At 38.2% G+C, this 26,008-nt stretch overlaps 1 protein-coding gene across 1 annotated transcript in view; it reads right to left on the bottom strand.

Annotated features, from left to right (window-relative positions):
- Positions 1-26,008, bottom strand: part of LOC139744322 (UDP-N-acetylglucosamine--peptide N-acetylglucosaminyltransferase 110 kDa subunit-like) — a 103,878-nt gene that overhangs the window by 2,527 nt on the left and 75,343 nt on the right. Inside the window, exons 13-17 of the mRNA XM_071654764.1 lie at positions 23,203-23,451; positions 19,589-19,714; positions 6,258-6,536; positions 4,801-4,956; positions 2,124-2,276 (exon numbers count right to left, since the gene is read on the bottom strand). Of these exons, the coding sequence (XP_071510865.1) occupies positions 2,124-2,276; positions 4,801-4,956; positions 6,258-6,536; positions 19,589-19,714; positions 23,203-23,451 (963 nt within the window). The remainder of the gene's footprint in view (positions 1-2,123; positions 2,277-4,800; positions 4,957-6,257; positions 6,537-19,588; positions 19,715-23,202; positions 23,452-26,008) is intronic.

Genomic DNA, 26,008 nt, shown 5'->3' with positions numbered 1-26,008 from the left:
GCCGCTATAGACAGGTGGCCGCTAAGGCAGGTTTGACCATACATGAATTGACAGGTCCACGTATAGATTTGAGGAATTCATTGTGGTTCTAGTGCAGAGAAACCAATACTCTTAAAGACCCAAAACCAGTCAAACTGCTGCACGCACGGTAATGAGCAGTACGCTTCATATTTATCGTACTTCTCATTTCACAAATCTTGCTGTTCATTTTAACAAGAACTCGCAAGATTTAGCAAGGAAAGAGGAAGGGGCCTATAAATTGTGAAATAAAACAGAACATGCTTACAGGACATGGAAGGATAGTGGAATGATTTGATGTCTGAGAAACGCTCTTTTGTTTGATATACAAATTTCATATTTTTGATGTTTTTTTTTTTAGGTCTCCAAGTAAGCAATGAAGTTCGAGCAATTTTCAGACTTTTTGTTGTCCCGGATTTGATTGATTTTCTTCTTTCCATGGACCTGACCTGTGCAAACAAGGCAAGTGCAAAAATGTGTCTCGCCCATTCGTATAAAAGAAATTAACGTTTTTCTAACTCCGCGAAGTTCATTGACCCCTGTCTGTGACCTTTGACCTTGTGATGACCTTCGACTCCCCAAGGGACATCTATCATCCAAGTTGGTCACAAACGGACATAGGGATCAAAAGTTATGAGCCATAATCAAAACGCGCCGTAAGAACTTAACATTGGGTCCTAAAAGTTTTGTTTACCCTCGTGACCTTTGACCTTGTGATGACCTTCATGTTGGGTAAAATGTGTAACTTTGTACAACCATTCTTCCCTCCAAGTTTGATTGAAATTAAGTCCTCAGTAGAGAGTTAGTCAAGTTTTGTAGCATTACGAACGGATGGATGCCACAGGCGATCCCTTACGTCTCCTCCCTCATCTCCAGTGGGCTCGACAAAAATAAATTTTATATTTGTTCGTGACTTGGGCTTGACATAGAAAAGCCAAGCTAACAGAAAATATGAACAAGGCAAGTGCCAAAATGTGCCTCGACAATTCGCGTAAAAGAAATTAATATTTTTCTAACTCCCGGAAGTTTATTGACCCTGCCTATGACCTTTGACCTTGTGGTGACCTTCAACTCCCCAAGGGACATCTACCATCCAAGTTTGGTCACAAACGGACATAGGGATCAAAAGCTATGAGCCATAATCGAAACGCGCTGTAAAATTGAACATTGGGCCCTAAAAGTTTGTTTACCCCTGTAGGTGACCCCTTGTGGTGACCTTCAACTCCCCAAGGGACATCTACCATCCAAGTTTGGTCACAAACGTACATAGGGATCAGAAGTAATGAGCCATAATTGAAACGCGCCGTAAAAACTTAACACTGGGCCCTAAAAGTTTGTTGGACCCCTGTCTGTGACCTTTGACCTTGTGGTGACCTTCATTTTTGGCAAAATGTGTAACTTTGTATAACCACTCTTCCCTCCAAGTTTGATTGAAATTGAAGTCCTCAGCAGAGAGTTATTCAAGTTTTTGTAGCGTTACGGACGGAAGATGGACGGACAGAAGCCGCAGGCGATCCCCCTTAGTCTCCCCGCACCTCTGGTGGGCTCGACAATAAAACTGCAAGGTTTTAAAGGGATTTTAATAGGTTTAAAGTGCAACAAAAATCACAAAGTATAATGTAACAACAGTACAAAATTAAATAACAAAAGCTGTGCAAGAAAAAAAGTCATGAAGGGATAATTGAAATTGAAATTGAATTGAACTTCATATCTGCCACAGTTCTGGGGAAGTTGCAAAATTAGAAGGGGGGGGGGTTGATGTCAAACTGCAGAAAGCAAAGTCGCTACAAAACAAAAACAGAAAAGGAATAGCAAAGCTTATCAACTTTCCTTGCATTTATGAAAAAGCCTGAAAAATGTCTGAAACATCTGTATGATTAATGATTTCATGAGATACCATGATCACTGTGTGCTGATCTTCTCAAAATAAGGGTGATTACTGAGCAATATTTATGACTACTTCACAATATCTCTGGAACTGCATGTCACAAAAGGCCTATATGTAAGTACCCAACATCTGAATATCCCATTTAGATGGCAGCTAAATTGTGAAATTCATTTTCCACAAAAGGATACCCAGAACGCACAATGTGACTGTGACTTACATTGACCCACATCCTAAGAGTGGCTGGATCTATCTTGTACAGCTGGTTGAAGTTACAGAAGACGATGGCGTCATCGGGGAGACCATACATGCTGCGCGTGGTAATAAGGGGGTAGACTGGTACCTCCTCTCCAGTTGCAGATTTGGGAATCAGCTGGACAGGCATTAAGGAGATACACGTACATATCTTCCATTCAGTCAATTGGTTGTATTACAAGTGCTACACCAACAAACACCTCTTGGCACTGAGAATACTGATCTTTTAACACATTTCATAGGTATCTAACCACAGTTTTGAATTGTACAGGTGTTTAATACTGCTATAAATCTATAATTTCACAAAAGATCATGATGTGGCCTAATTAACTTTTTATCCATATGCTCTTTTCCCCATTTAAATGAAAATATATTTGCCAACAAAAGGCTGCCCCCCCCAGCCCCCCCCAGCCACCCGAAAAGGCCAGTTTTACATTACGGAACCAAATGATGCTAACTCTGCATTCAGATTTTGAAGAATGTCAATCAAACTTGAGAATAAAACTAATGTAAAAAAGAGCATGCACGTGTTCCACACATGCTGTGAAGCTTCCTTTACCATCACTGATGTATTGCATGAGAATAATAGATAGTGCTACTGCCCAAAAAAAAAACCCACAAAACAAAACAAACTAGAAATGTTGCTATGGTGACTGGTATGCCTCCGCCATAATGCATGATTCTCCTAATAGGTCTATAGTACATGTGGACAATGTGTGATTACATTTTCACAAAATTGGCAAAATAGTAAAATGACATGTTTGTCACAAATGTATTGAATGTTCACCTTCCTTGACCTATGTTTAATTGGATGAATAGGAGAGCATGTATTTGGGGATTTAAGAACTTTAACTTGACTTTGACCCTTTCATAAGTTTATGCAATGAGTAATTTTCAAGGTATGGAGAAAAAGTGCAATTTCTGTATTGAACAGTAAATTGTTATCATTTTCATCTGGCCTTTGATTTATAAGAGAATCACTGTCAGGCAGAACATACATAATATGTACTAAGTTTCAAGATAACTTGAGCCACTTTTGAGATATGGAGAAAGAAATAAGTTCAGCACTTTCACTTGATCTTTGACCTTTTGACCTTTGACCTTCTTGGCAAAAAAACAAAACAAAAAACAAAACCAGAGAATCTCTATTTAGTTATACATGCATACATCAAGTTAAAAAAACCAATCCTGCTGGCATTGCACAAATATAAGGAAAATAGCAAAATTTTAAAGTATTGCCCTTGACCTTTGACCCCATGAACCCCAAATTCCCTAGATAACCGCTGCCAGTCAGAACATGCATATGTGACCATGCACCTCAAAACGAACATAAAGTCGCACACACTGATTTTGCGTGAGGACTGAAAATAAGTGAAATGGATCAGCCTAGCCGAACTTGACTTTTTCATATTTTCTGAAAGAGCGGGTCTTCTTTTACATTATGCTAAAATTTGGTATCATAAAACGGGCAGGAAAGTGTGTTTTTTTAGCAGTTTATCTCGAACATTTTTGGCAGAATAGTGTGATTAGGTTTGTCTTTAGAATCCCCTTTTCATTTCTGAAAAACCTTGTCCACACTCTTCACTTTCAACTCTAATAACTTTTGCAAGGATAGTGCTACTGCTTTGAAAGTTGGCATTAATTATGGACAGAATACGTTAATGAGGCATGCTTAATTTCAATTTAATCTGATAATCCCTTCATTGTTGTTACTCTGGTGGTTTACTTCCTGTTTTTTGTCCCATTCATCGCACAGCCAGCACAGTTTGGTAAAGATTAAGCGCTTGAATAGACACTGTACTTCAGAGCCTCTTTTCTCAGTTTACACTTTTCCTGAGTTTGTGCTTTCTCTCCAATATTTAGATAGGTTAGGAGAGTCCATTTGATTTGAGTTATACATCATTTTAAAGCTTAAAGTCTGCTCTTTCAGAATATGGTCTCAACTAGAAATGAGTACTACTACTTGTCTGGCGACTTTTTGTTTGTTTTGAGGTGCAGGGTCACATATATACTATGTTCCATGGAGATACCTTGAACAATTTCCAAGATACAGAGAAAAAAAGTGAAATTGTAACATTTTACTTGACCTTTGGACCTCATGACCCCAAACTTTTGCCAGAGAATCTTAATTGGGTAATACATGTATACACAAAGTTTCAAGAAAATATCTTCAGGCATTGCACAGATATGGGGAAAATAGTGAAATTGTAAGCATTTGACCTTGACCTTTTGACCTTTGACCTTGAGCACCCAAAAGTTGATAGGCACAACTTCACCCCCTAATACACATACATGCCAAGTTTTATTAGGATACTTCAAAAGGTTTTTTAGTTACGCTGTCCACAAAATTCATTATGGATGGACGGAAGGACGGACAAACGGACGGACGGAAGGAAGGACGGAAGGACGGACAGACGGACGGACAGATGGAAGGACGGACGGACAACCCGAAAACATAATGCCTCCGGCACCACTTCGTGGCGGAGGCATAAAAACAAAAACTTAGAATGCTATGATAATCCTAGTCCCTAAGTTTCAATATCTCTACAAAATCATGTATGCATCACACATAAAGTGAAGTTGATGGGCAGGTGGAGGGAACAGAAATGCAGAACAGTGTCAGTTAGTTTTTAAATTCCTACCTGTGTCAGAGCAAGCCCATGGCACAGCGTGACCCCATTGATGTTAGCTTGAACTTGTCCTTGAGTAACCATGTTTGCTATGGCCTGCGATGATGTACTCTCAATTACAGGGAAGTGTAGTTTGTCGCTGTTGGACACCTCCCCGTTCACAGCAACCTAAATGTACATGTGTGAAACATTTCCAATGAGTTTTGCACGAGCAGGCATTGAAGTGTTCGACACTGATACCACAAAGTGATAATCATTTCAAGTGTATACAGAGGTTGAACTCACTATTGCAGCTACTGGGAAAAGGCAAGATTCTTTGAAATACTAATCAATATGATTGAACACAAGTAATTATGGATTTACTGGTTTGCTAATGTCCAAGCACATTTCATCTTGATGTTTTGGGAAAACCAAAAACTGAAGGAATTAGCTCAATCCATGGTATTTTTGTATGTTTTTTTTGAAAAATGTTACCATGGCAACAATGACAAAAGATGCGCACACCAAAACACCATATTGGTCACATGTCCCCAAAATCTAGTCAAATGCTAAATAACAGAGATTTAGCTAAATACACAACAATTTTGTATAATTCTCATTTCAAAAATGCTGATCTTACCAATACCATTCAAACACACTCGTTTGGAATTCAGGAAATATGCATATCCACATCATATAGTGGTCACATGTGCCAAATTTCAAGTCAAATACTCAAAAACTAAAGGAATTCTCAACACATTTATTTGTGTATGTTTTTAATTGAAAATATGTTTATATGGCAATGCACAAACATTGACAAAACATGTGTTTTGCAAATCTGATAATCACATTGACAGCCTTTGGACAAGCCCCTCTCGCTATATGGTATGCCTATATGGGCAAGAAAAAACGAAGGCCTTTTGAGATCTGCTTCGCACATTATCATTCATGACCGCTGGAATTCTATTGAATAATCACATTTAAGGGTTCCGGATGACCAACAGAATTGCGTGCTAACCACATCCTCTGGTCTTATGTGTTGTCCAGCATGTTCGCATACATACATTGTATGCAAATTGGGCTCGTGTAGACAGACACGCAGATTAGTCAATCTTTGCTACCAAACTCAGGTAGCAAAATCAGCAATTCAAAGGGCTAAAATAAGGACACGAAGTAGGTCTAAAATGGCCCTCGTACTGTCTCCCCTTGGCAGGGCTCACTTCATTTGCTCCCACTTGCTCGTTACCATACAGTGAGAGGGCCTTGTCGAAAGGCTTCCCAACCAAAACAACAAACCTCAGGGTGATTCCTATGACTCCATACACACTGTGTGTAGGTGCAGGCATAACAAAACCTGCAGAGACAGAATGTATATACCTACACGTTCATGATAAAGCAGTCATGTGTATCAATCAGCACTAGGGTGAGGCATAGCGCTATATGCTTGAGCGAAATATCACACTAAGGATGAAAGATAGACAGAGTAATACCTTTTCAGAGACACCCAGCTTCTCAAGGACTGGTTTGAGGTTGACAGCATTGACAATAGCCACATTGTCTCTGCCAGAGCCTGCTTTCATCTCGATGATGGCCTTATCCATGAGGTGGGGGAACATGTTCCAGTGGTCTCCGATGAAGAATGTGTACCGCATGAAGGCTAGCTTCTCAGAGTATTGGGCAGCTAGCTCTATGGGGGAGGTTACATTGTCTGTGATCAAGTAGTCCATGAAGGATGCTCCACTGGTTCCAGGATATCCCAACCACATTGCCTGACAAACACAGAGTATCATTAAGAAATGGCATTAGTCAAGAACTATTGAATATAATTAAACTAACCTGAGACAAACAAGAAAGCAAGGGGTCTCACGCTCACAGAGTATTGCAAGTTCACCTTTCACGCATTCTTGCAGACTACTACCTTAGAACACTGCAAACTTGGGGGTGGGCAGCTTTGAGGGCTTGTAAGGAGGCATGGTGTCCATATGCATATACACCATCATACTGATAAAAAACCTGACAAGTACACTAGCTTCAGGAAATTTAAGTATGCAGTTAAGAAAAAAAAAAAAAAACTTAAATGAAAGAATTGTCCCCCCCCCCCCAATTCAATCCCTGCCAATTCCCAGGATCCACTATACATACTCCTATATCTAATTTTCCGTTTTAAACAATATATATATATATACATTTTTGTTGTTGTTGTTGTTGAAATGGGGGGGGGGGGGGATTCTGCGGCCCTTGTGTTTATCCTAACAGAATGCGCCCCCCCCCCCCCCCAATGTTTTGTGCAATAATTCTGTAACACAAGAAGGCCTCATCAAGGCTTTTGTACTTTTTTTATTCAAGTCTCATGCAACCTTTGGGATCAAATTTGCAATGTCTGCATGTACCCTTACGAAGCCACACCCATTTTTCTAACTGCATGTCATGCCAAAATTTTGTGTACATTTCCAATGGAAAACAGCGCTGTCATGAAACCCATAAAAACCTGTTTATTTGCGCTATTTATCACTTTGATTTTATGCTGATTATTGTTGGAAAGTGGTAAGTGAAAATTTCCATTGAAAGAACAAAAATCAAAAACAAATGAAAAAAATACAAAAAAGAAATACAAAACAAATTCCAAAAACAATTAAATACATAAGAATTGAAAGGAACTTGGGGAGTTTTTATGACGTTCAATTGTGGAATATGTTAAAACAGATATTCAAACAAAAAGAACTCTTAACCCTATTCTAACTGGGCTATTTGAGACCAAGTTTTTACTGGGGGGGGGGGGGGTCAATTTAATCCCCCCTTCAGATCTCGGCCGCCGATCGCGCGATCGCAGCAAAATTTTGCCTGAACATAGAGCCGGATGTCAACTACAAGATTACATGGTCATACAAAAGAAAAATTTTGATTTTCTATTTTTAGTAAATTAATTATGCAAACTTACGCATGAAATCATATTTTCACCTATAACTCCATTAAATAGACTGATTGCTAAATTTTTGTGTAAGAGACAATGAACAATTTTCTTGTAAAGATATAGCACAATCAAAATCAGTTTCTTTTGTTTTTTATTGTTTTGTTAATTTCTTAGGTATTTCATTGTTTTTTTGACCTTTTGTTTGCTATTCTTTTTGGCCAAAATTTGTTGCAGGCACTTTTTCAAGCTTATCTACATTAAAATTGATTAATTTCAATGGTTAAAAGTTGAAATAATCTTATTTACACCAATCTAACCAAAAAACACAATTTGCATTGGATTTGCACACAAAATCATGAATTTGAGCCATTTTCGGGTTGACATGCATACGCAAAACATTATGTAACTTCAGAACGGTATACCCGGACATCGCAAATTTGGTCTCAAAATATGCCGGAGACTTCAAAGAAAAAAGTCATGAAATGACGCGGCAAAATCTTTGCACGTTGCGGAATCGCGGCGCGAAATGTCGAGGGGGGTCAAATTGACCCCCCCAGTTAGAATAGGGTTAATGCTCTCAATTAGACTAAAATACGATCTTGGCCTTAATTTGCATAATTGACAAGTAACAATAATTAGAAATTGAGAACCTAATTGGGGGGGGGGGTGGGCCCCCTAGGCCCCCTCCTCCGGGGAAGCATGCTCCAAAAGTGCTCATTTTTGGTCTAGATATTCTTTGTGGCATTCTTAGCAAATCTACTTGAAAAAAAATTCGGTATCAAAATTAATTAATTTATTTTATTGTTTTATGAATTTCTTATGTATTTCTGTTTTTCGACCTTTTGTTTTTGTCGTTTTTTTTTAGCAAAATTTGTGGCAGACCCTTTTTGAAGCATAATACTACTAAAACAAATTGATTTTAGCCATTGAGAGTAAAAATAAGCATATTTATATGAACCATGTGATAAAACTCAATATGTATTGACTTTGTACACAAGATCACATTTTTGAGCCATTTTCAGTCTCACGTGCATGTACAAAAAGTTATGTAACTTCAGAACCGTATCCCCGGGCGTCACAAATTTGGTGTCAAAATGTGCGGGAAACTCGAAAGAAAAAAGTCATAGAGCATCGCAGCAAGAGCATTGCGTGTTGCTGAGTAATTGCACGAAATGTCGAGGGGGGGCCTTTTAGGCCCCCCAGTCTTTTTAGGGTTAAGATTCCTTAATTTTGGGGGGGGGGGGGGGTTTGGGCCCCTCTGGGGGCCCCCCAGGTGGGGCATGGTGCCCATTTGAACAAATCGAGATCCTATCCCTGTTCACATTGGAGCGATTTTGCGGCAGCGGCAGCGGTTTGCCGCTAAACTCTGCCGCAGCGGCATGCTGTTCACACTGGAGCGGTTTGCCGCGCGTAATATGCAAATTAAATTGTTCCCCTCACACACCTGCAATTTACTAGTACACACTTGTAATCAATTACGTAATATGCACATGTATACCATGAATACATTCCCCTGGGTCCGAGAATTTACACAATCACTTTTCCAAAATGAAACACACAATCAGCGAAATCAAGGATTCATAACATGCAAGAAAACTATTGGACAATCAGTACTGGAATCTCAGCTTTTCAACTTTTTGCTTTAAAAAAAATTTCAACACGCACTGCTCAAGGATATTGCTTGTGTTACTGATATTTGTATGCACGCAGAAATTATTGCATCGGACGAATTTCATATATACTGAGACAGCCGTACATATAAGGTGTCCATCCAACATCTCAATATTTCAAATATAATCTGCGAAGGTGTGTGTGATTTTGTTTGTTTGAAAAAATTACTCGGCATCCAAAGTAATGTGTTATCTTGCTTCGTGTTGATGTGAATATGACTAGTATTTTTTTGTCTGGTGTCGGCAAAGTAGTCAAACTGTATGAAAGATGAGCTCTTAAAAAACCAAACAACAATGTACTTCTTTACTTGTCATTCCAATCTTTACCATAGAATTGTATATTATGATTTTTTTTCCCATCATTATTGTTTCATTCATTTTCATGTACATGTTTGTGTAATGACTTTTGTAGTTCATAACTCACTTTTCCTACTGCGCCTTGACCACATTAATTATGTGGAATTGGAGCATGATAAGTACACTGCATTAATATTATTATTATAATCATAATTATTATTATTATTATTACTACTATTACTATTATTATTACTACTATTACTATTATTTCCGATGAACTCTACGGATGGAATGTAAATGTTTGATTTGATATCTGTCACAGTTCATGTTCTTTCTGGAAGTGTTGTTACAAAGGTGAGGGGAAGTTTTAGGTAATGTGTCTACCATTCACTCTCCTACTCAAACCTATACTATGTATGTAGAGTATAATGTAATCCACAACCGGACCATAATAAACTCGCCCACATACTGTACTCCTAGCTATGGAAAAACAAGAGTAGCATTTTCACTCTCCACAGTATGTGCTTTATATTATGCATGGGGAAGAAATTAATGGCGGTTTTGTGTCCTCTTAGAAAAAGACAAACAAACAAACAAACAAAAATGAAAACCACACACACAAACAAACACACACACAATCTCAGTTTGGAATTAAATTCATATATCTGTATTAAACCATCAAATCTACGCTTTCAGAAATCTGGATAGAATTTAAACAGACAGTTGATTTCCAAGTGAACCACACAACTGTTGGGTAGAGTGATTACCAAAAGCCAACTGAGGTCGGTTTAATTTTAAGCAAGTTTCGTGAAATTTCACTATATCATTTCTTCGGTTAATTTAACCACCAAATGAAAACATTAGTTAACTGGATTTTTAACCAACTTATGTTGGTAAATGACGAACATCACTCGAAATACACATCAACCAATGCACATACAGTAATACAAACCACATGTCAAATTTATAGCACTTGAGACACTAATTCAGGACAATTGTTACAGCATACATTTCAATTTGATGTGATCTAATATGGCAGTCTGTTGCAGAAATAAAGTACAGTGTATACATACCGTTAACATGTATTTTGCGAAGGGAAGTAATATCATATTCTGTGTTTCAAAAAAACTAGCACATTCACATGTAAAAGGAAATTTCACAAGATCTGACATTGTATGAGCAACTTTGTAAATTTGAATGGATACACATGAGTTGTCAAAACAATATACAGTGCACTCCCGTTATAATGAACACGGTTATAACGAAATTCCGGTTATAACGAAGTAAAAATTTGGGCTGCAATGTCATCCACTCTACGTATTTCTATTGTTTATTTGTTCGGTTATAACGAAATTCCAATATAACGAAAGAAAACTGCCGGTCCCGAGGACTTCATTATAATGGGAGTCCACTGTAGTAATGGTAATGGATGTAATGAATGATTAAAGTACATGTATGATAATTAACACCAATGTAATTTGTATCTCGGACCTAATTTCTATAAGCACAAATATTCTCATCTCCTACATTTGAAAAAAAAAAAATCAATTCAGTGCAAATTCCTGGCAGAAATGCATACATTACATCATAAAACAAATCAATTGTTTACATTTCATCTTTCAAACCTCAAAAAGACCAGTCTTTCTCAGTAATAAACAAGAAGTATTACATGTACATACATGTAGGACAGGGAAAAATAGGAGGGAATGGGACTGAGAGAAGAGAGCAGTACAGAGTTCATCAAATAAAGTGAGCAAGAAAGAGCAGATACATGGGGGTGGATGAGGCTTGAGATTTACAATGATTTGGACACATATTGTACTGTAGTTACAAACACAAACACACACACAAAAAATCAGGATATTAAAGCAAAGGAATACAGCAAAAATGGTCACCTACATGTAGGTGCTTACATGGTTCAATATAACATCTAGTCAGATAACCAAATCATGCAACAAACAGAACAGCAACGTATTATGCATATAGTGCCATGAACTGATATGAGTTATCTGACATCAAATACATTTGTACTAACTTAATGCAAGGAAAGTACAAACTGAGTTTTCAAGATTATACATGCAATGAAATATTCGATGCCATGTCCACATTTATAGATTTGGGTTTCAAAATAAACTTACAAAGTTTTCAAAAATCTGTTGTGACATGCTTCAGGTTCACTATAAAGTGCTTGCTCTGATGCCAACTATTTTACTCATTGCCCTGCAGCATAATACAATATTACATCCATACTCCAAAGTCAAATACACAAATGTGACAGGTACTATGTAGGTGCACAGTGAAAAGGTGGAATTTAATCACATGTTTGAATAGTGTGTTAGCTACTGGCCTACCTGGGAGCAATGCAAGGAATTCTTGTGTTGTGGGCCTGTATATGCAATCGGATTTCTCCCGAGTCGAGTTCTGACTGCTAAGTGATACACATTAGCCAGCCTTGTATGATAATCATGCAGAACTTGACCATGACTTCTTCGAATATAGATGAAATTGCTTGGGGTTCATCTTCACTACTCAAGTGATACATGAAGGATGCCAGTTAAAGACAATTAATCTTGTGTTTTAAAATTACCATTCACATTATAAAGACTGGAAGTAGTTTGATCCACAATATTTCGGTTAAATTTTCTATAGATTTTTTTTTTCATTACCATGACAACACATGTATCACACATTGACCTGTACTAGTGGCCACATATGCCGAAGTCCATGTCAACTGCTAAAAAAGCAAGAGTAATTTGATCTCCAAGATTTTGCAACGGACCAACAACGGACCGATAACGGACCAGCAACAGACTGCCCAGCCACCCATCAACCTCAGGGTTATTTACATGGAGTACTGCAGTGATGATGTCACAGTGTGTTGCTGTAACTTGGGTTGGAACCAGTATATAATGGAATTAGCAGCTTATCAAGTCTTAGGTACTCATCTACATAATCATAAGTAAAACTAACTCCTTGAAAAGTGAATACGTTTCAAAGAAGCATTGACCACTAACAGTATCGATATAAACATAATTATGTACCTGATCATTCATACCTGGTACAGGTATATAGTCAAAATGCAACAATATCTGAATGGCAAATGACTTGTGAAAGAACATGGTCAGTGTTACATGAGGAGACCACAATTAAAGGTCAGTGCCTATTTCCCTAGTACATTGTACTTCTCAAACTGCTGTTTTATTTATGCAGACTTGATGTGGGGGGGGGGGGGTGGAGACGATGAATAAATGGTTACATTATGGTTGACTCGGCAAATTTAGAAACTAAGGGATGGATGCCAAAGTTACAAATCCTCCTTGCTTGTACAGGAGTCTCTCTAAAATGGTCTCACTGCCATGCAATGTGGCCTGTAGATGAGATTTAGAACGAAGATTAACTTGAAGACAAGATCAGCTGCAGCCACAATGCCTTGGTAAGACTGTGCCCTGGGGCTCCACAACTGCAGATACATGTATCTGAGGAGGGTTCAATTTGCTTTCTTCAATAAGAAGGATGAATGGCTGTGACCGTGGATGTTCTGTGTCAACCACATATGAGCAGTTTAAACAGTCCTTCCTGGAAGAACGAAAAAAGTAAGCACATATGAAAACAGTGTAAACATTCTGAAGACATACTGATGTGCATCATGTTACACTTTTATACACATGATATATCCAGTAATTTTGTATCATATATTTACTAGCAACTCCAGCAAACTAGGAGCAGGAGTGATCAAGATTAGAAGGTCATGCTTTAAAGCTGAAGATCTACTGAGCACATACAGGAGTGAGTCAAACAGGTTATCTGAAAACAGGGAGCAAAACTATTTCTGAAGGGGGAGGGGAGGTAGTACAGGCCTGTAAGAAAGCTACAGATCAAACAATTCATACCTCTGGCCTTCATGGTGCTATTTGTTTGATTTTTTTTCTGCCTAGCATAATAAAAAAAAAAAGAACTATTTCTGCAAAGAAATGTAACTTTGTGTAAGGTCAAATCTTGTGGGACCACCCTCCCCCCCCCCCCAAAAAAAAAATCCAAAACTAATAATAAAAGTGACAGACAATTTTACATTCAAAGTTACATATGACTTGCATTTTTCATGTCCTCATGTCCTCCGAAACTGATTATATTGGCATGGGCCAATCAGTTGACCTAGACACCTATGGTACACAAAGTGTACTGTACATTCAGGATCTAATATACACTAAACGATTGATTGGTCCACGCTGCATATTGTGATATCTATCAAACATATGGGATGTGGCCATATAGAGAAGAGAAGAATCTACATGGACATTTCCTTGGAATGAAGGGGCAGGGTAAAAATTAACTAGAAATGTCGCTATGGCGACTGGTATGCCTCCGCCATAATGCACGATTCTCCTAATAGGTCTGTAGCACATGTGGACAATGTGTGATTACATTTTCACAAAATTGGCAAAATATTAAAATGATATGTTTGTCACAAATGTACTGAATGTTCACCTTCCTTGACCTATGTTTAATTGGATGAATAGGAGAGCATGTATTTGGGGATTTAAGAACTTTAACTTCGACTTTGACCCTTTCACAAGTTTACGCACTTGAGTAATTTTCAAGGTATGGAGAAAAAGTGCAATTTCTGCATTGAACAGTAAATTGTTATCATTTTCATCTAGCCTTTGATTCATAAGAGAATCACTGTCAGGCAGAATATACATAAATATGTACTAAGTTTAAAGATAACTTGAGCCACTTCCGAGATATGGAGAAAGAAGTAAGTTCAGCACTTTCACTTGATCTTTGACCTTTTGACCTTTGACCTTCTTGGCAAAAAAAAAAAAAGAATCCAAGAGAATCTCTAGTGGGTTATACATGCATACATCAAGTTTTTAAAAAAATAATCCTGCTGGCATTGTATAAATATAAGGAAAATAGTAAAATTTTGAAGGATTGCCCTTGACCTTTGACCCCTGACCTTTGACCCCATGAACCCCAAATTCCCTAGATAACCACTGCCAGTCATTACATGCATATATACTTTGTTCCATAAAGACACCTTGAACAATTTCCAAGATACAGAGAAAAAAGTGAAATTTTAACATTTTACTTGACCTTTTGACCTTTGACCTTTTGATCACATGACCCCAAACTTTCACCACAGAATCTTAATTGGCTAATACATGTATACACTAAGTTTCAAGAAAATATCTTCAGGCATTGCATAGATATGGGGGAAATAGTGAAATTTTAAGCATTTGACCTTGACCTTTTGACCTTTGACCTTGAGCATGTGCACCCAAAAGTTGATAGGCACAACTTCACCCCCTAATACACATACATGCCAAGTTTCATTAGGATACCTCAAAAGGTTTTGATAGTTACCCTGTCCACAAAATTCATTACAGACGGACGGAAGGACGGACGGACGGACGGACGGAAGGACGGACGGACGGACGGACAACCCGAAAACATAATGCCTCCGGCACCACTTCGTGGCGGAGGCATAAAAATTAAAAATGTGCCTTCAAAGAATTTCACTCTTAAGTTCAGTAAAATATGTAGATGTGTTGTAAGAAAAATTATCAGGTACAGTACATGTACCATCACTTCCCAAATAAAGTTGTTTTATTTTCCTCCCACAGGAGTATGGTCAAGTTCTTAACAATAGTTATGGAATACATGTACTAGGTGTTACAGAAAACATTTCCCACTTTTGGTGCTTAATAGCTCGAAAACTATATATCAGATAAAACTGTCATCGATATGAGTAACAGCTGAAGAGTGTACAATTTAGTTGGAGGTGATTTGAATATGAAAACCCAGATCAGTTTCATGAAGTCCATTATTAATTTCAAAGTTAGGTTCCAGATTCTGGTCAAGTTTTAACCCTCTGTACAAAACCTGAACTTTACATAGGAACTAATGTGCATGTGAGTGTGTACTTACATAATGACCCTGAACAGTGGACCTGGATACCACCTGTTCAGAGCTCTGCTCCAAGGCACATGAATGCTTTCTTAACTATTCATCATGGATTGCCTGGGCACTGCTAGTCTGAATTCCCAGCAAAGGGTGAAATGCATACAACTGTACATTAAAAAAGTAAGCACATGTTTCCATGTGCTTGCATACACCACATTTCAGAACGAATGAAGACTAGCTGTGATAATGGAATTTCTCATCAATCAATAATGGAGCATTCAAATTTTGGTCATTGTCCAAGACCGTTGTCTGGGTGTCAACTACACACTCCCTTACACACCAAATTGACTTCTGCGCAAAGTTAAAGTTTTGTACAGAGGGTTGAAAATAGAGCAAAATCTGAAACCTAGCTGAAAAAAAAAATTAATGTTTAGTTTAATGAAATTGAATTACATTATTGTATGCTGTCATTTTGAAATTGTCTCCAACAAAACTGTATACTATTCAGCTATTGCTCATATAAATGTCAGTGTTATCTGATATATAGTTTTTGAAATATTAAGGATCAAAAGTGGGAATTTTTTTTTGTAACACCCAGTACATAGAATATAAATCTTTTGAATAATGCACTTTCAGTAAATTCTGAAAGCTGAAACTCACAGCTTTCCAGTCAATGAGTGAGCTTGCATCAAAGCCTGGTCAGGGATGCACCCTCCTCTGCATGGTCTTTCTGCATCCGCTGAATAGGAGGGCAGCAGATTCAATCACTGTTTACCTGAGGGCAAATGATATTTGCACAAGTGATGTGTTATACAATCCATTATATAATGTTATTTCCTTACATGAATAGGGGAAATTTTTTACTCAGCACAAAGAAAATGTAATATAAACAGGTCTCTTTTAAATAGGACCTTAGTCCTTCACTCCCACAACTATCACCATCTGCTGAAATTGATTGTCTGAACATTTGATAACTTATATTTCCTCTTAGATTGCTCATTTGGCAGTACAATGTGAGCGCTACATGTACTAATAATAATATGCCAAGTGCTTATCTCAATGAAATTATAATGAAAATATACATTTGGTATTGTTACCGACATGAATTAATGCACTGATCTACATGCAGAACAAAATACAGCGGTCATCTTTCCTACCAAGGACCACAAAGGATTGGTACAGCCTTCCACCAGAGGAAGTAGTGGCTGCGTCAACCCTTGATACATTATGTCAAGGGTCAGCAACTAATCAACCACTGCATCACTAGGCATTTTTCCCCTTGAGAAGAATTAATTTTACACTGAAGGAACTCTTTCCAAGTCTATTGACTGTGGGAAATGTGGGCATCTTTGGAAAGCAAGACAAGATAATGCACATATATGCTTACCAGCTACAGTTACAGTTAACTGTAATTTTTAAACATTACCTGTTAGTGTTTCTTCATACCTGGTCAGACTGAATCTGATGGGATTTAATTCACTTTCTCACAAGATAAATCAGTTACTACCTGTCTGATGATGCCAGACTGAGGGCGAGTAAATTTAAGTAAATTTAGTAATTGTCATGCCAATGGACATAGTTGTGGTCGTGTGTATGTATTTATAACAGTGCAATGGCAGTATAGCAGTACAAAAACGCCTAACGTTACATCTAGGCCATGGGGCGGAGTCAATACCTCAAACATAATACCTAACCGTTATATATCTAGGTTGAGTCTAGTAGAATAGGTGTAACAGTACTATCACAGTATCAGGCCTAGCTGTTTTTGTTATTCTATTTGAATTTATTTGCCGTTTATCATTCCTACAAATCCTAGTAAGAGTATTTACGCCAAATCTTTACTAATAGTTATAAATTACTTCAAATTTCTAAATTTCCCCTACATTATTTTCATTTTATTAGAAATAATTCAAACAATAATCAATACTCTATCCGAGTCTATGATATCAAGTAAATCTCCCTCAATAGCCACAGTTTGACTTTGAGTTGCCCAATCGACGATCGTATTTTCTGGCCAGCCCGGCTCGGTACCATGAGGTAGAGAATCTAGTACAGAGTACTACGTAGACTGTCTAGATCTAAATTACTTATCTAGAAAATCTAGACGTTCTAGTCTTTGGTTGTCTACGGTAAACTTTTTTTTTTTTAATAGGGTCTGGCCCTAGATAAAATTTAAAATAATAAAATAGCTACCGGCGGTATGCAATCGACCGTATATGGTCCATTTATGGAAAGCCCTTCCCATCTATGGACCCCATACATTCCTAGGTGTGGGACTAGTAGGACAGTAGGAGTGCTCCTATGGAAGTACCGGTAGTAGTTCTAGATCTACTCTAGACTTCAAGTCTTCAGTACCATGTTGGCAGAATACCATCAGACATAGATAAGCGTATATGGGACTGTGATATTGGTAGACGATGCTTTCTTTCGCTGGCGAGTCTGCGTCTATGGCAAAATACGTGGAAAGTTACATCTGCAATGTACTGTATACGCTATATATTTCGCGAATTTCGCGAGTCGGGAGCTATTCGCGAATTTAACAACACGCGAAAATATTACCTTCCAAAATGAATCCCTTGCCTTGATGATACAAAAAATTCAGTACTAGTAGTATACCATGTCATGGCTTACCGAACAGACCATATACTGTACTGGCTAAGCTTGTTTACGTACATATAGCACGTCCACGTCTACTTACGAATACTGTAGAGAGCCAATCCATTATCGCAAGGGGACCACTCGTAAGAAATCTAGCGCGATGGACTTAACCACTTCAAAAATGTTGAATTCTAACTTACTAGTTCGCAGAGTTTGGTAAGTTTTTTTTCATGCAGTGTATAACTAGTATCATTCTTATTTGCTAGTAAGTTAAAAATTCACACTTTCTTTGCCACTTCATATTTTCTCTGGTCCCCAAATCACGAAAATGTGTGACAGCGCCAATTCGCGAAAATTTATGTACGCGAAAATTATAGCGTATACAGTAGTCTCTGCAGGAGAGTGACCGCTGTCATGCCTCGAAACAAATGCAAAATCTCAAGAAAAACCAAGCGAGTAACTTACCATTTAGCCTGATTTCATCACCAATGGTCTCCAATTCGATATTTTTTCAGGAGTGTTTTTGTGAGCATAATTGCGTTTATTGTACAAAAGTTGTCTTTTCCGGACCTCTTCGTTCGATGTGTTACCCTTCGCGAGACTCTTATTTCAAGCTAAATTTTGTGACCCCACCCACATATAACGTCACAAACTATACCCCGTATGATTGGTCAACAGCAACCTCGCCGCAGCGGCAGACTAGTTAAATCGCTCAGTGGAGCGATTTGAGAAAACCGCTTGTGGTTGCTGCTCTGAAAAGTCGCCGCTACTGCTCCAGTGTGAACGGTTGTACATGAACAACATACGAGGGATTTTTGCGGCACACCGCTGCCGCTGCCGCAAAACCGCTTTAGTGTGAACGGCCCTTAAGGATGCTACCTGCCAAGTTTGGTAAAAATCGGTCATGGGGCTCTCCAGAAGAAGATGAAAATGTAAAAAGTTTACGCACGACGCACAACGCACGACGGACGACGGATGCCGGACGAAGAGCCTTTGGCTCAGGTGAGCTAACAAACTTGACACTCTGGTCATCAATGTACTTACTCATTAAGTACTATTATTATTATTCTATTATTTTTTTTTTTGCTCTAGCACTTCTAGTTCTTGAGAAGAAGATGATTAAAGAATGTTTTGTTTTTTTTTTTCTGGGGGGGGGGGGTGAAAATCTATCATGTAGTTTTCACGAAGAAGATGAAAATGTACAAAGTATACACAAGATGCATAATGGACGAAGAGAGGTTGCAATAGCTCACTTGGGCCTCGGCTTAGGTGAGCTAAAAAGTTTCGTCAAAAATTTTTTTCAAGAAACTGAGGGGGGTACCTCTTTACCCCATGAAACTTGATTTGGTGGGGGTATAGAATTCAGAGAGCTACATTTTAAAGAGGAGAGCCATTCTTCCACTGCATATACGAGAACAATCTATCTGATAACAGCCAATACCTGAATTGGTGCTGGTCTGAGCGCAAAGATCTCATTGCGGGCTCCTTTGGTGTATCCATTCATGTTGACCAGAATATGGATGCCATCAGCACTGATGCGATCTGCTGCTTTACCATTGCATGGGATCTTGGGGAGAAAATGGAGCATTACTTGATATTCCTCTCATACATTCAAAGGGGTGTAAAAACCAAATATACATGCAGCAATGTCAGTAGCATACATCAGTGAATGTTTGAAGCAATTACACAATCTGTTAAAAAGCTATGAATTTTTAAAGCTTTGGTGCAGTCACAACTAGATGTGAAGACTATTGCAGTTCGAGACGTCACGTATGGGAAAATACAAAGAAAGTAAACAGAAATTTAAATTTTTATGAAATGTACACATTCTGACTTGTTACCTGACATATGTTAAAGTGAAAACATAGTTCTGGTAAGGGATTGAGAACCTGTGTCATACCATTTCATATCTGCTTGCAATATATTGCAAGAGTCTACCAAGAAACTTACTTGGCTGATGTGATTTGTTTTGGAGTATTTTGAGATCAAAAGAGTAGAATAATAAAAGTCGGCATACTGCCTTGTATTCCAAAAGGATCCAGGCTAACTCGGTTTTAGGGACAACTCGGCCCTATTTCAGACAATTTACATGCAGTTTCAATTACCATATATCATACATAGGCGCACATTCATTTTGTATGCGCCAAAGAGTTCTTTAACCCTATCTCTGTCACGGGCCGATTAAATCGGCCCAAAAACTGCAATAGAAATGCTTCGGCCGATATTATCGGCCCTATTTTGATTGACAGATTACTTCAAAGGCTATGACACTACCACTCTATAAACTCATTTGTGATTGGCTGACAGTGTAACGAAATGATTTCCAGCGTGAAAAAAGCTTCCCCACCTTTAACCAATCAGGAAAGCTTTCTCAAAGTCCAAGAAATTGTGGTGGCCCCGCCCATGTTCATTTGCATTCAGACTGCAATGTATTGTGTACAGTTTTGCCATGTGTGGAGAACTTACACGAATCTGTATATGTGGGACTGTAATAGAGATCGCCGCGAGCGATGTCGCCGCGAGCGATGAAAAGATCGTACACGTGGGTCAATTTTCATCTATTTTATCGAAGTCAAAATAGTAAAACATGAAGTGAAAACATTCAGATTAGGGATTTCAACATCTCTGAATTCTGTGAAGGGGTATAGTTTCAGTAATATCGGCCTCATAAATGATCTGAAGAATAGATGAACACTGCACATTCGGTGCAGGAGTTGCAACTGTTTTACTCAGCACTAACAGCAGTGCAATGGGTCTCTAGTTAGCCGGGGCCGGCGGGGCAGGTGTAAGGAGCAATAGGGTTACAGTAGCTTCCTGCTGGCGGCCTGAAGTTGTACAGTCTTGATGTTGGGGTATGTTTGACTGTTTATTATTATTATATGATGAAACCGTCACTATGCGAAACTTTAGTTCAATGCAGGTTTATCATAAAGAAAATGACTGCTGTGATAGTTAATTCTGTTTCAATAAGGAAAGTGCAGAAAGTCGTAGACTAGCATGTGATGATCAACTGGAATGCATGGACACTCCCAACGTCTGAATATTTTCAATAACATTTTTTATCCTTAGATTATCTTATCATTATGGCATTATCATAGGACAAGATTAACATAAATTTGAAAGGAAAAAGCACAATTCAATTTATATTTTCAGCTTGACAAGATACAAACACGCTTTGTCTACTTTCAGGCCAACATCACTCACAAAATCAGAAATTACACAAAATGTGTGAAATCTGGGTTGTAATTGCCACAGACTTTTGTTCATAAAATGAAAAGTACTGATGCTATTGATGAAAAAATCATACCATCTGAAAGCTGAATAAATTCTCTACAACATCTATGAGACCTTTTTGTGATGCAAGCTCATGTTGTGTGGAAAAATGAGGTGGTAACATGTAGAAATAAGTCTACATTGGTAATTATGTGACATAAGAGGGCGTCCTACTTAAAATTGAAGTGCGCCCTCACTCAGATTATTATGGAAAATGAAAGTTTAGACCATAAGCTTTCAAATGATGTATAACATGACACATTAATGTCAATAATAATAATCAGAAATGGCCATCAACAATCTTGTGTCTGTGCACTGCAAAATGCCTGAGCAGTCTGGCTACGGCGTATGTGACAGATATAGGGTTAATGCGTGCATAGAACTCTGTCCATAATTGCGCCCAGCCAGAACGCGAAGAACTCCCATAGTACAACACTGTACAATCCAGAAGAACAACTTGGTGAATCCGAGTTAGCCTGACCTCGATCGGTTAAGTTCTAAGATTACGACTTCATCGAACCTTTTTGGTTAATATTTCACATTTTTGTTGTTACCCAACGAATATCTTGTTATTACAATGTTATTCCACACATTTCTTAGACATACGTGTACATTTTGGAGCGAAATTTGACAATTCTGCAGGTGTACCAGAACTATGTTTTACCTGGTAATATCATTCCCCCTGCCTCTGAGAGGAAGTCAAGCACTCTTTCATTATGTTAGAAAAGTGAAAATATGTTGAATTTCTTTATATTTTCTTCATTTATAGTTTCCAAACATGACTTCATAAAGTGTTGTAATCTCATCCAGCGATAAACCCCCAAACTGTAAAAATTCTACGATTATCTGATTGCCGTCATTTTCACTGCTGTGTTCTGCTAATATTGCTGCAATGCCACATTCAATTTTATCATTTGCTACCCTACAAATGTAATCAACTACTCTACCGATCCTTTAGGATATGAACTACATCATAGTTGATATAGCTCTTAATAAAGTGATTTTGAAAACTTTTTTTCATTGAATCTTATAGTCCATCAAGCTTTTTAATGATATAAAATACTTGCAGTGTATGACATCACATGCGCATACAAAAATCAAAACATAACACTTTTTAAATATTTCTTAGCTGGGTAGAGAAAACGGACTTAGGAAGATTTGCTGCTTGATCAAAGATAATGTCAGTGTGGGAGTCGGTCAAAATTCTAGGGAGCCTTCTTTGAAATTCAGCGTATAAACAGAAAATACACTTGTGTTCACTTGGTTTGTTTACAGATTAAGCCTTTCACTACAGCAGATACAAGCGTTGTCTGCTGTATGGCTGTGTATGTATGGTCATACTGCTTATGCAAGAATTACCCAAATGCATCCTACGCACTAAACATACCTTCTATGTGATGCAGCCAGTGGCAACCCGATTGATAATCGTTTTGCAGTTTTGGTCCACAAACGGCTATTTATTTGAAAATATTGTTACTATGGCAACACATCGATTGATGACGATAAAAGATGAAGTTTGCACAACTTTATTTCATAGTGGTCATGTATGCCAAACTTCGTAGAGTTTTTGTGTGTCAATAGAAAACTGAGAGCTGTTTGAATATCTACAGCCAGTTGGATTTCTGAAGCTTAAACCTTCTTAGAATATGGCATGTGAATCGAATTCATGGATTCCCATTACACAACAGCATCATGATTATACCCATTTCATTGCTATGACCAATCCCCTTCTTTTTGTTATGGAATAACATTGTATGAAGCAGGCGCTTAGTAAAATCTCACTTGTGACAGGTCCACAAAGTGCTCAGCCTCTTTCATGGCCTTCGCTCTAAAGGCAGTATGGTCATCTGCACTCAGGGCATAGCAGAAGATTTCCACTTTGTCCTTGCTATGTTTCCCTGGGATGCTTTGCATGAGGTGTGAGGTGGGGTGGTTGCCAAAGTCTGAAGAGACGTATCCAATTCGAAGCCTGCCCCCACTCTGGGTCAGGTCACGTGGATGATTGTAGGCAGGCTTGTGCAGGACTGTGATCTGTAACAAGTGATTGATCAAAGTGTAGTTGTTGTATACATTAATCAGCCTTTTTTGGGGGGGAGCATAACCTGAAAAAAAAAACAAAAACACCATGTCGCTATGGTGACTGATATGCCTCCGCCACAATGCATGGTTCTCCTAATATAGTAAGTCTTGACAGTGTTGAGACGATAGATTCACTTCATTGGCAAAAAATAAAAAAATAAAATGACATGTTTGTCACAATTGCGTTGAGTGTTTACTTTCCTTTACTGTAAAAGTGGTTTCTTTTGCGTACTGTAAAAGTGGTTTCTTTTGCGTACAGAAACTTTCGTGGTTTCCATCGGTGTGGACTTTTTCGCGTGTGTTTAAATTCGCGGTCAGTAATGATAGTGTTGTACAAGCACTATTGTACTAAATTTCATAATACGGTGACAATACCTCAAGCCATTTCCAAGATAAGAAGAAAAAAATTATCATTGCATTTTCACCAACCTTTGACTCTCACATGTTCCAAACCCTTCCAAGAAAATCTTATTTCTGGTAATACATATTTACACACCATGTTTTAAGAAAATTGCATGAATATTGGGAAAATAGTGAAATTTTGATCATTTGACATTGACCACATGACCCAAAGAATCCCAAGAAAATCACTGACAGGCAGTACTCACATATGTACTAAGTTTCATGAGAATTCCTTGAGCCATTTCAGAGACATGGAGAAACTAGAAATGTCGCTATGGCGACTGGTATGCCTCCGCCATAATGCATGGTTCTCCAAATAGGTCTATAGCACAATGTCTTGACAATGTGTGATGACAGTTTCACATAACTAGCAAAATATTAAAATGACAGGTTTGTCACAAATGCATCGAGTGGTCACTTTCCTTGCACTAGGTTTATTTGGATGAATGGCTATACTGTCTTAGAGTGCAGGTATTTGGGGATTTGTACCCAACTTTTGACCCTTTTATAAATTTAAAGAAAAAGTGAACTTTAGCACTTTCACTTGACCTTTGACCTTTTGGCGAGAAACTTCCAAGAGAATCTGTATTGGGTAACACATGCATACGCTAAGTTTCAAGAAAAAATCCTGCAGGCACTGCATAGCTAGATAAGAAAGAAATAATGATATTTGATGAGTGGACCTTGACCTTTGACCCATGACCCCTAAATTCCCTACATGATCACTGCCAGTCAGTACATGCATATATACTAAGTTCCATGAAGATACCTTGAAATATTTGTGAGATATGGAGGAAAAAGTGAAATTTCAACACTTTCACTTACCTTTGACCTCATGACCCAAAGCTCTCTCTGGGGAATCTTTATTTGGTAGTTCATATATACACCAAGTTTCAACTAGAAATGTCGCTATGGCGACTGGTATGCCTCAGCCATAATGCATGGCTCTCCGAATAGGTCTGTAGTACAATGTCTTGACAATGTGTGATGACAGCTTCACATAACTGGCAAAATATTAAAATGACAGGTTTGTCACAAATGGATTGAGTGTTCACTATCCTTGAACTAGGTTTATTTGGATGAATGGCTATACTGAAAAAAGTGAAATTTTAACATTTTCACTTGACCTTTGACCTCATGACCCAAAGCTCTCTCTAGGGAATCTTTATTTGGTAGTTCATTTATACACCAAGTTTCAAGAAAATACCTCCAGGCATTGCATAGATATAGGGGAAATAGTGAAATTTTGAGCATTTGACCTTGACTTTTGGGCATTTGACCTTGACCTTTGACCTTGAGCATGTGCGCTTATAAGTTGATAGGCACAACTTCGCCCACTCATACATATACATGCCAAGTTTCATTATTATCTCTAACAGTTTATTAGATATGCTGTCCACAAAATTGATTACGGACCGAAGGACGGACGGACGGACAACCCGAAAACATAATGCCTCCGACAACATTTCCTGGCGGAGGCATAAAAAAAATACCTCCAGACATTGCATAGATATAGGGGAAATAGTTAAATTTTGAGCATTTGACCTTGAACTTTTGACCTTGAGCATGTACGCCCAAAAGTTGATAGGCACAACTTCGCCCACTCATACATATCCATGCCAAGTTTCATTGGGATACCTCTGACAGTTTTTTAGATACGCTGTCCACAAAATTGATTACGGACGGACGCTACGACGGACGGACGGACAACCCGAAAACATAGTGCCTCCGGCGACACTTCGTGGCGGAGGCATAAAAAGTGAAATTCTAGTATTTTCACCCTGACCTTTGACCCCATAGCCCAACTTTCTTTACAGAAACTTTATTGGGTAATACATACAATACAGTTGGTTTTAATACCTTCAGGCATTGCATAGACATGGGAGGAAATAGTGAAATTTTGAGAATTTGACCTTGAGCATATGCATCCAAAAGTTGGTAGGCATAGCTTTGTCCACACACATTTCATTAGCCGGGCTATTCAGGTAGATGATACAGCTGTCCAAAAAATTCATTACGGATGGATGGAAAGACAACCCGAAAACATTATGCCTCTGGCGATACTGCCCATGAACAAAGTAGCAACTACTGCCACTTATCTACTTAC

The sequence above is a fragment of the Diadema antillarum genome, unplaced genomic scaffold (genome assembly GCF_040938485.1).
Source record: "Diadema antillarum isolate AM-2024a unplaced genomic scaffold, OU_Dant_1.0 seq00001158_RagTag, whole genome shotgun sequence".
NCBI classification, from domain to species: Eukaryota; Metazoa; Echinodermata; class Echinoidea; order Diadematoida; family Diadematidae; genus Diadema; species Diadema antillarum.
This window is presented reverse-complemented; position numbering and strand designations above follow the sequence as displayed.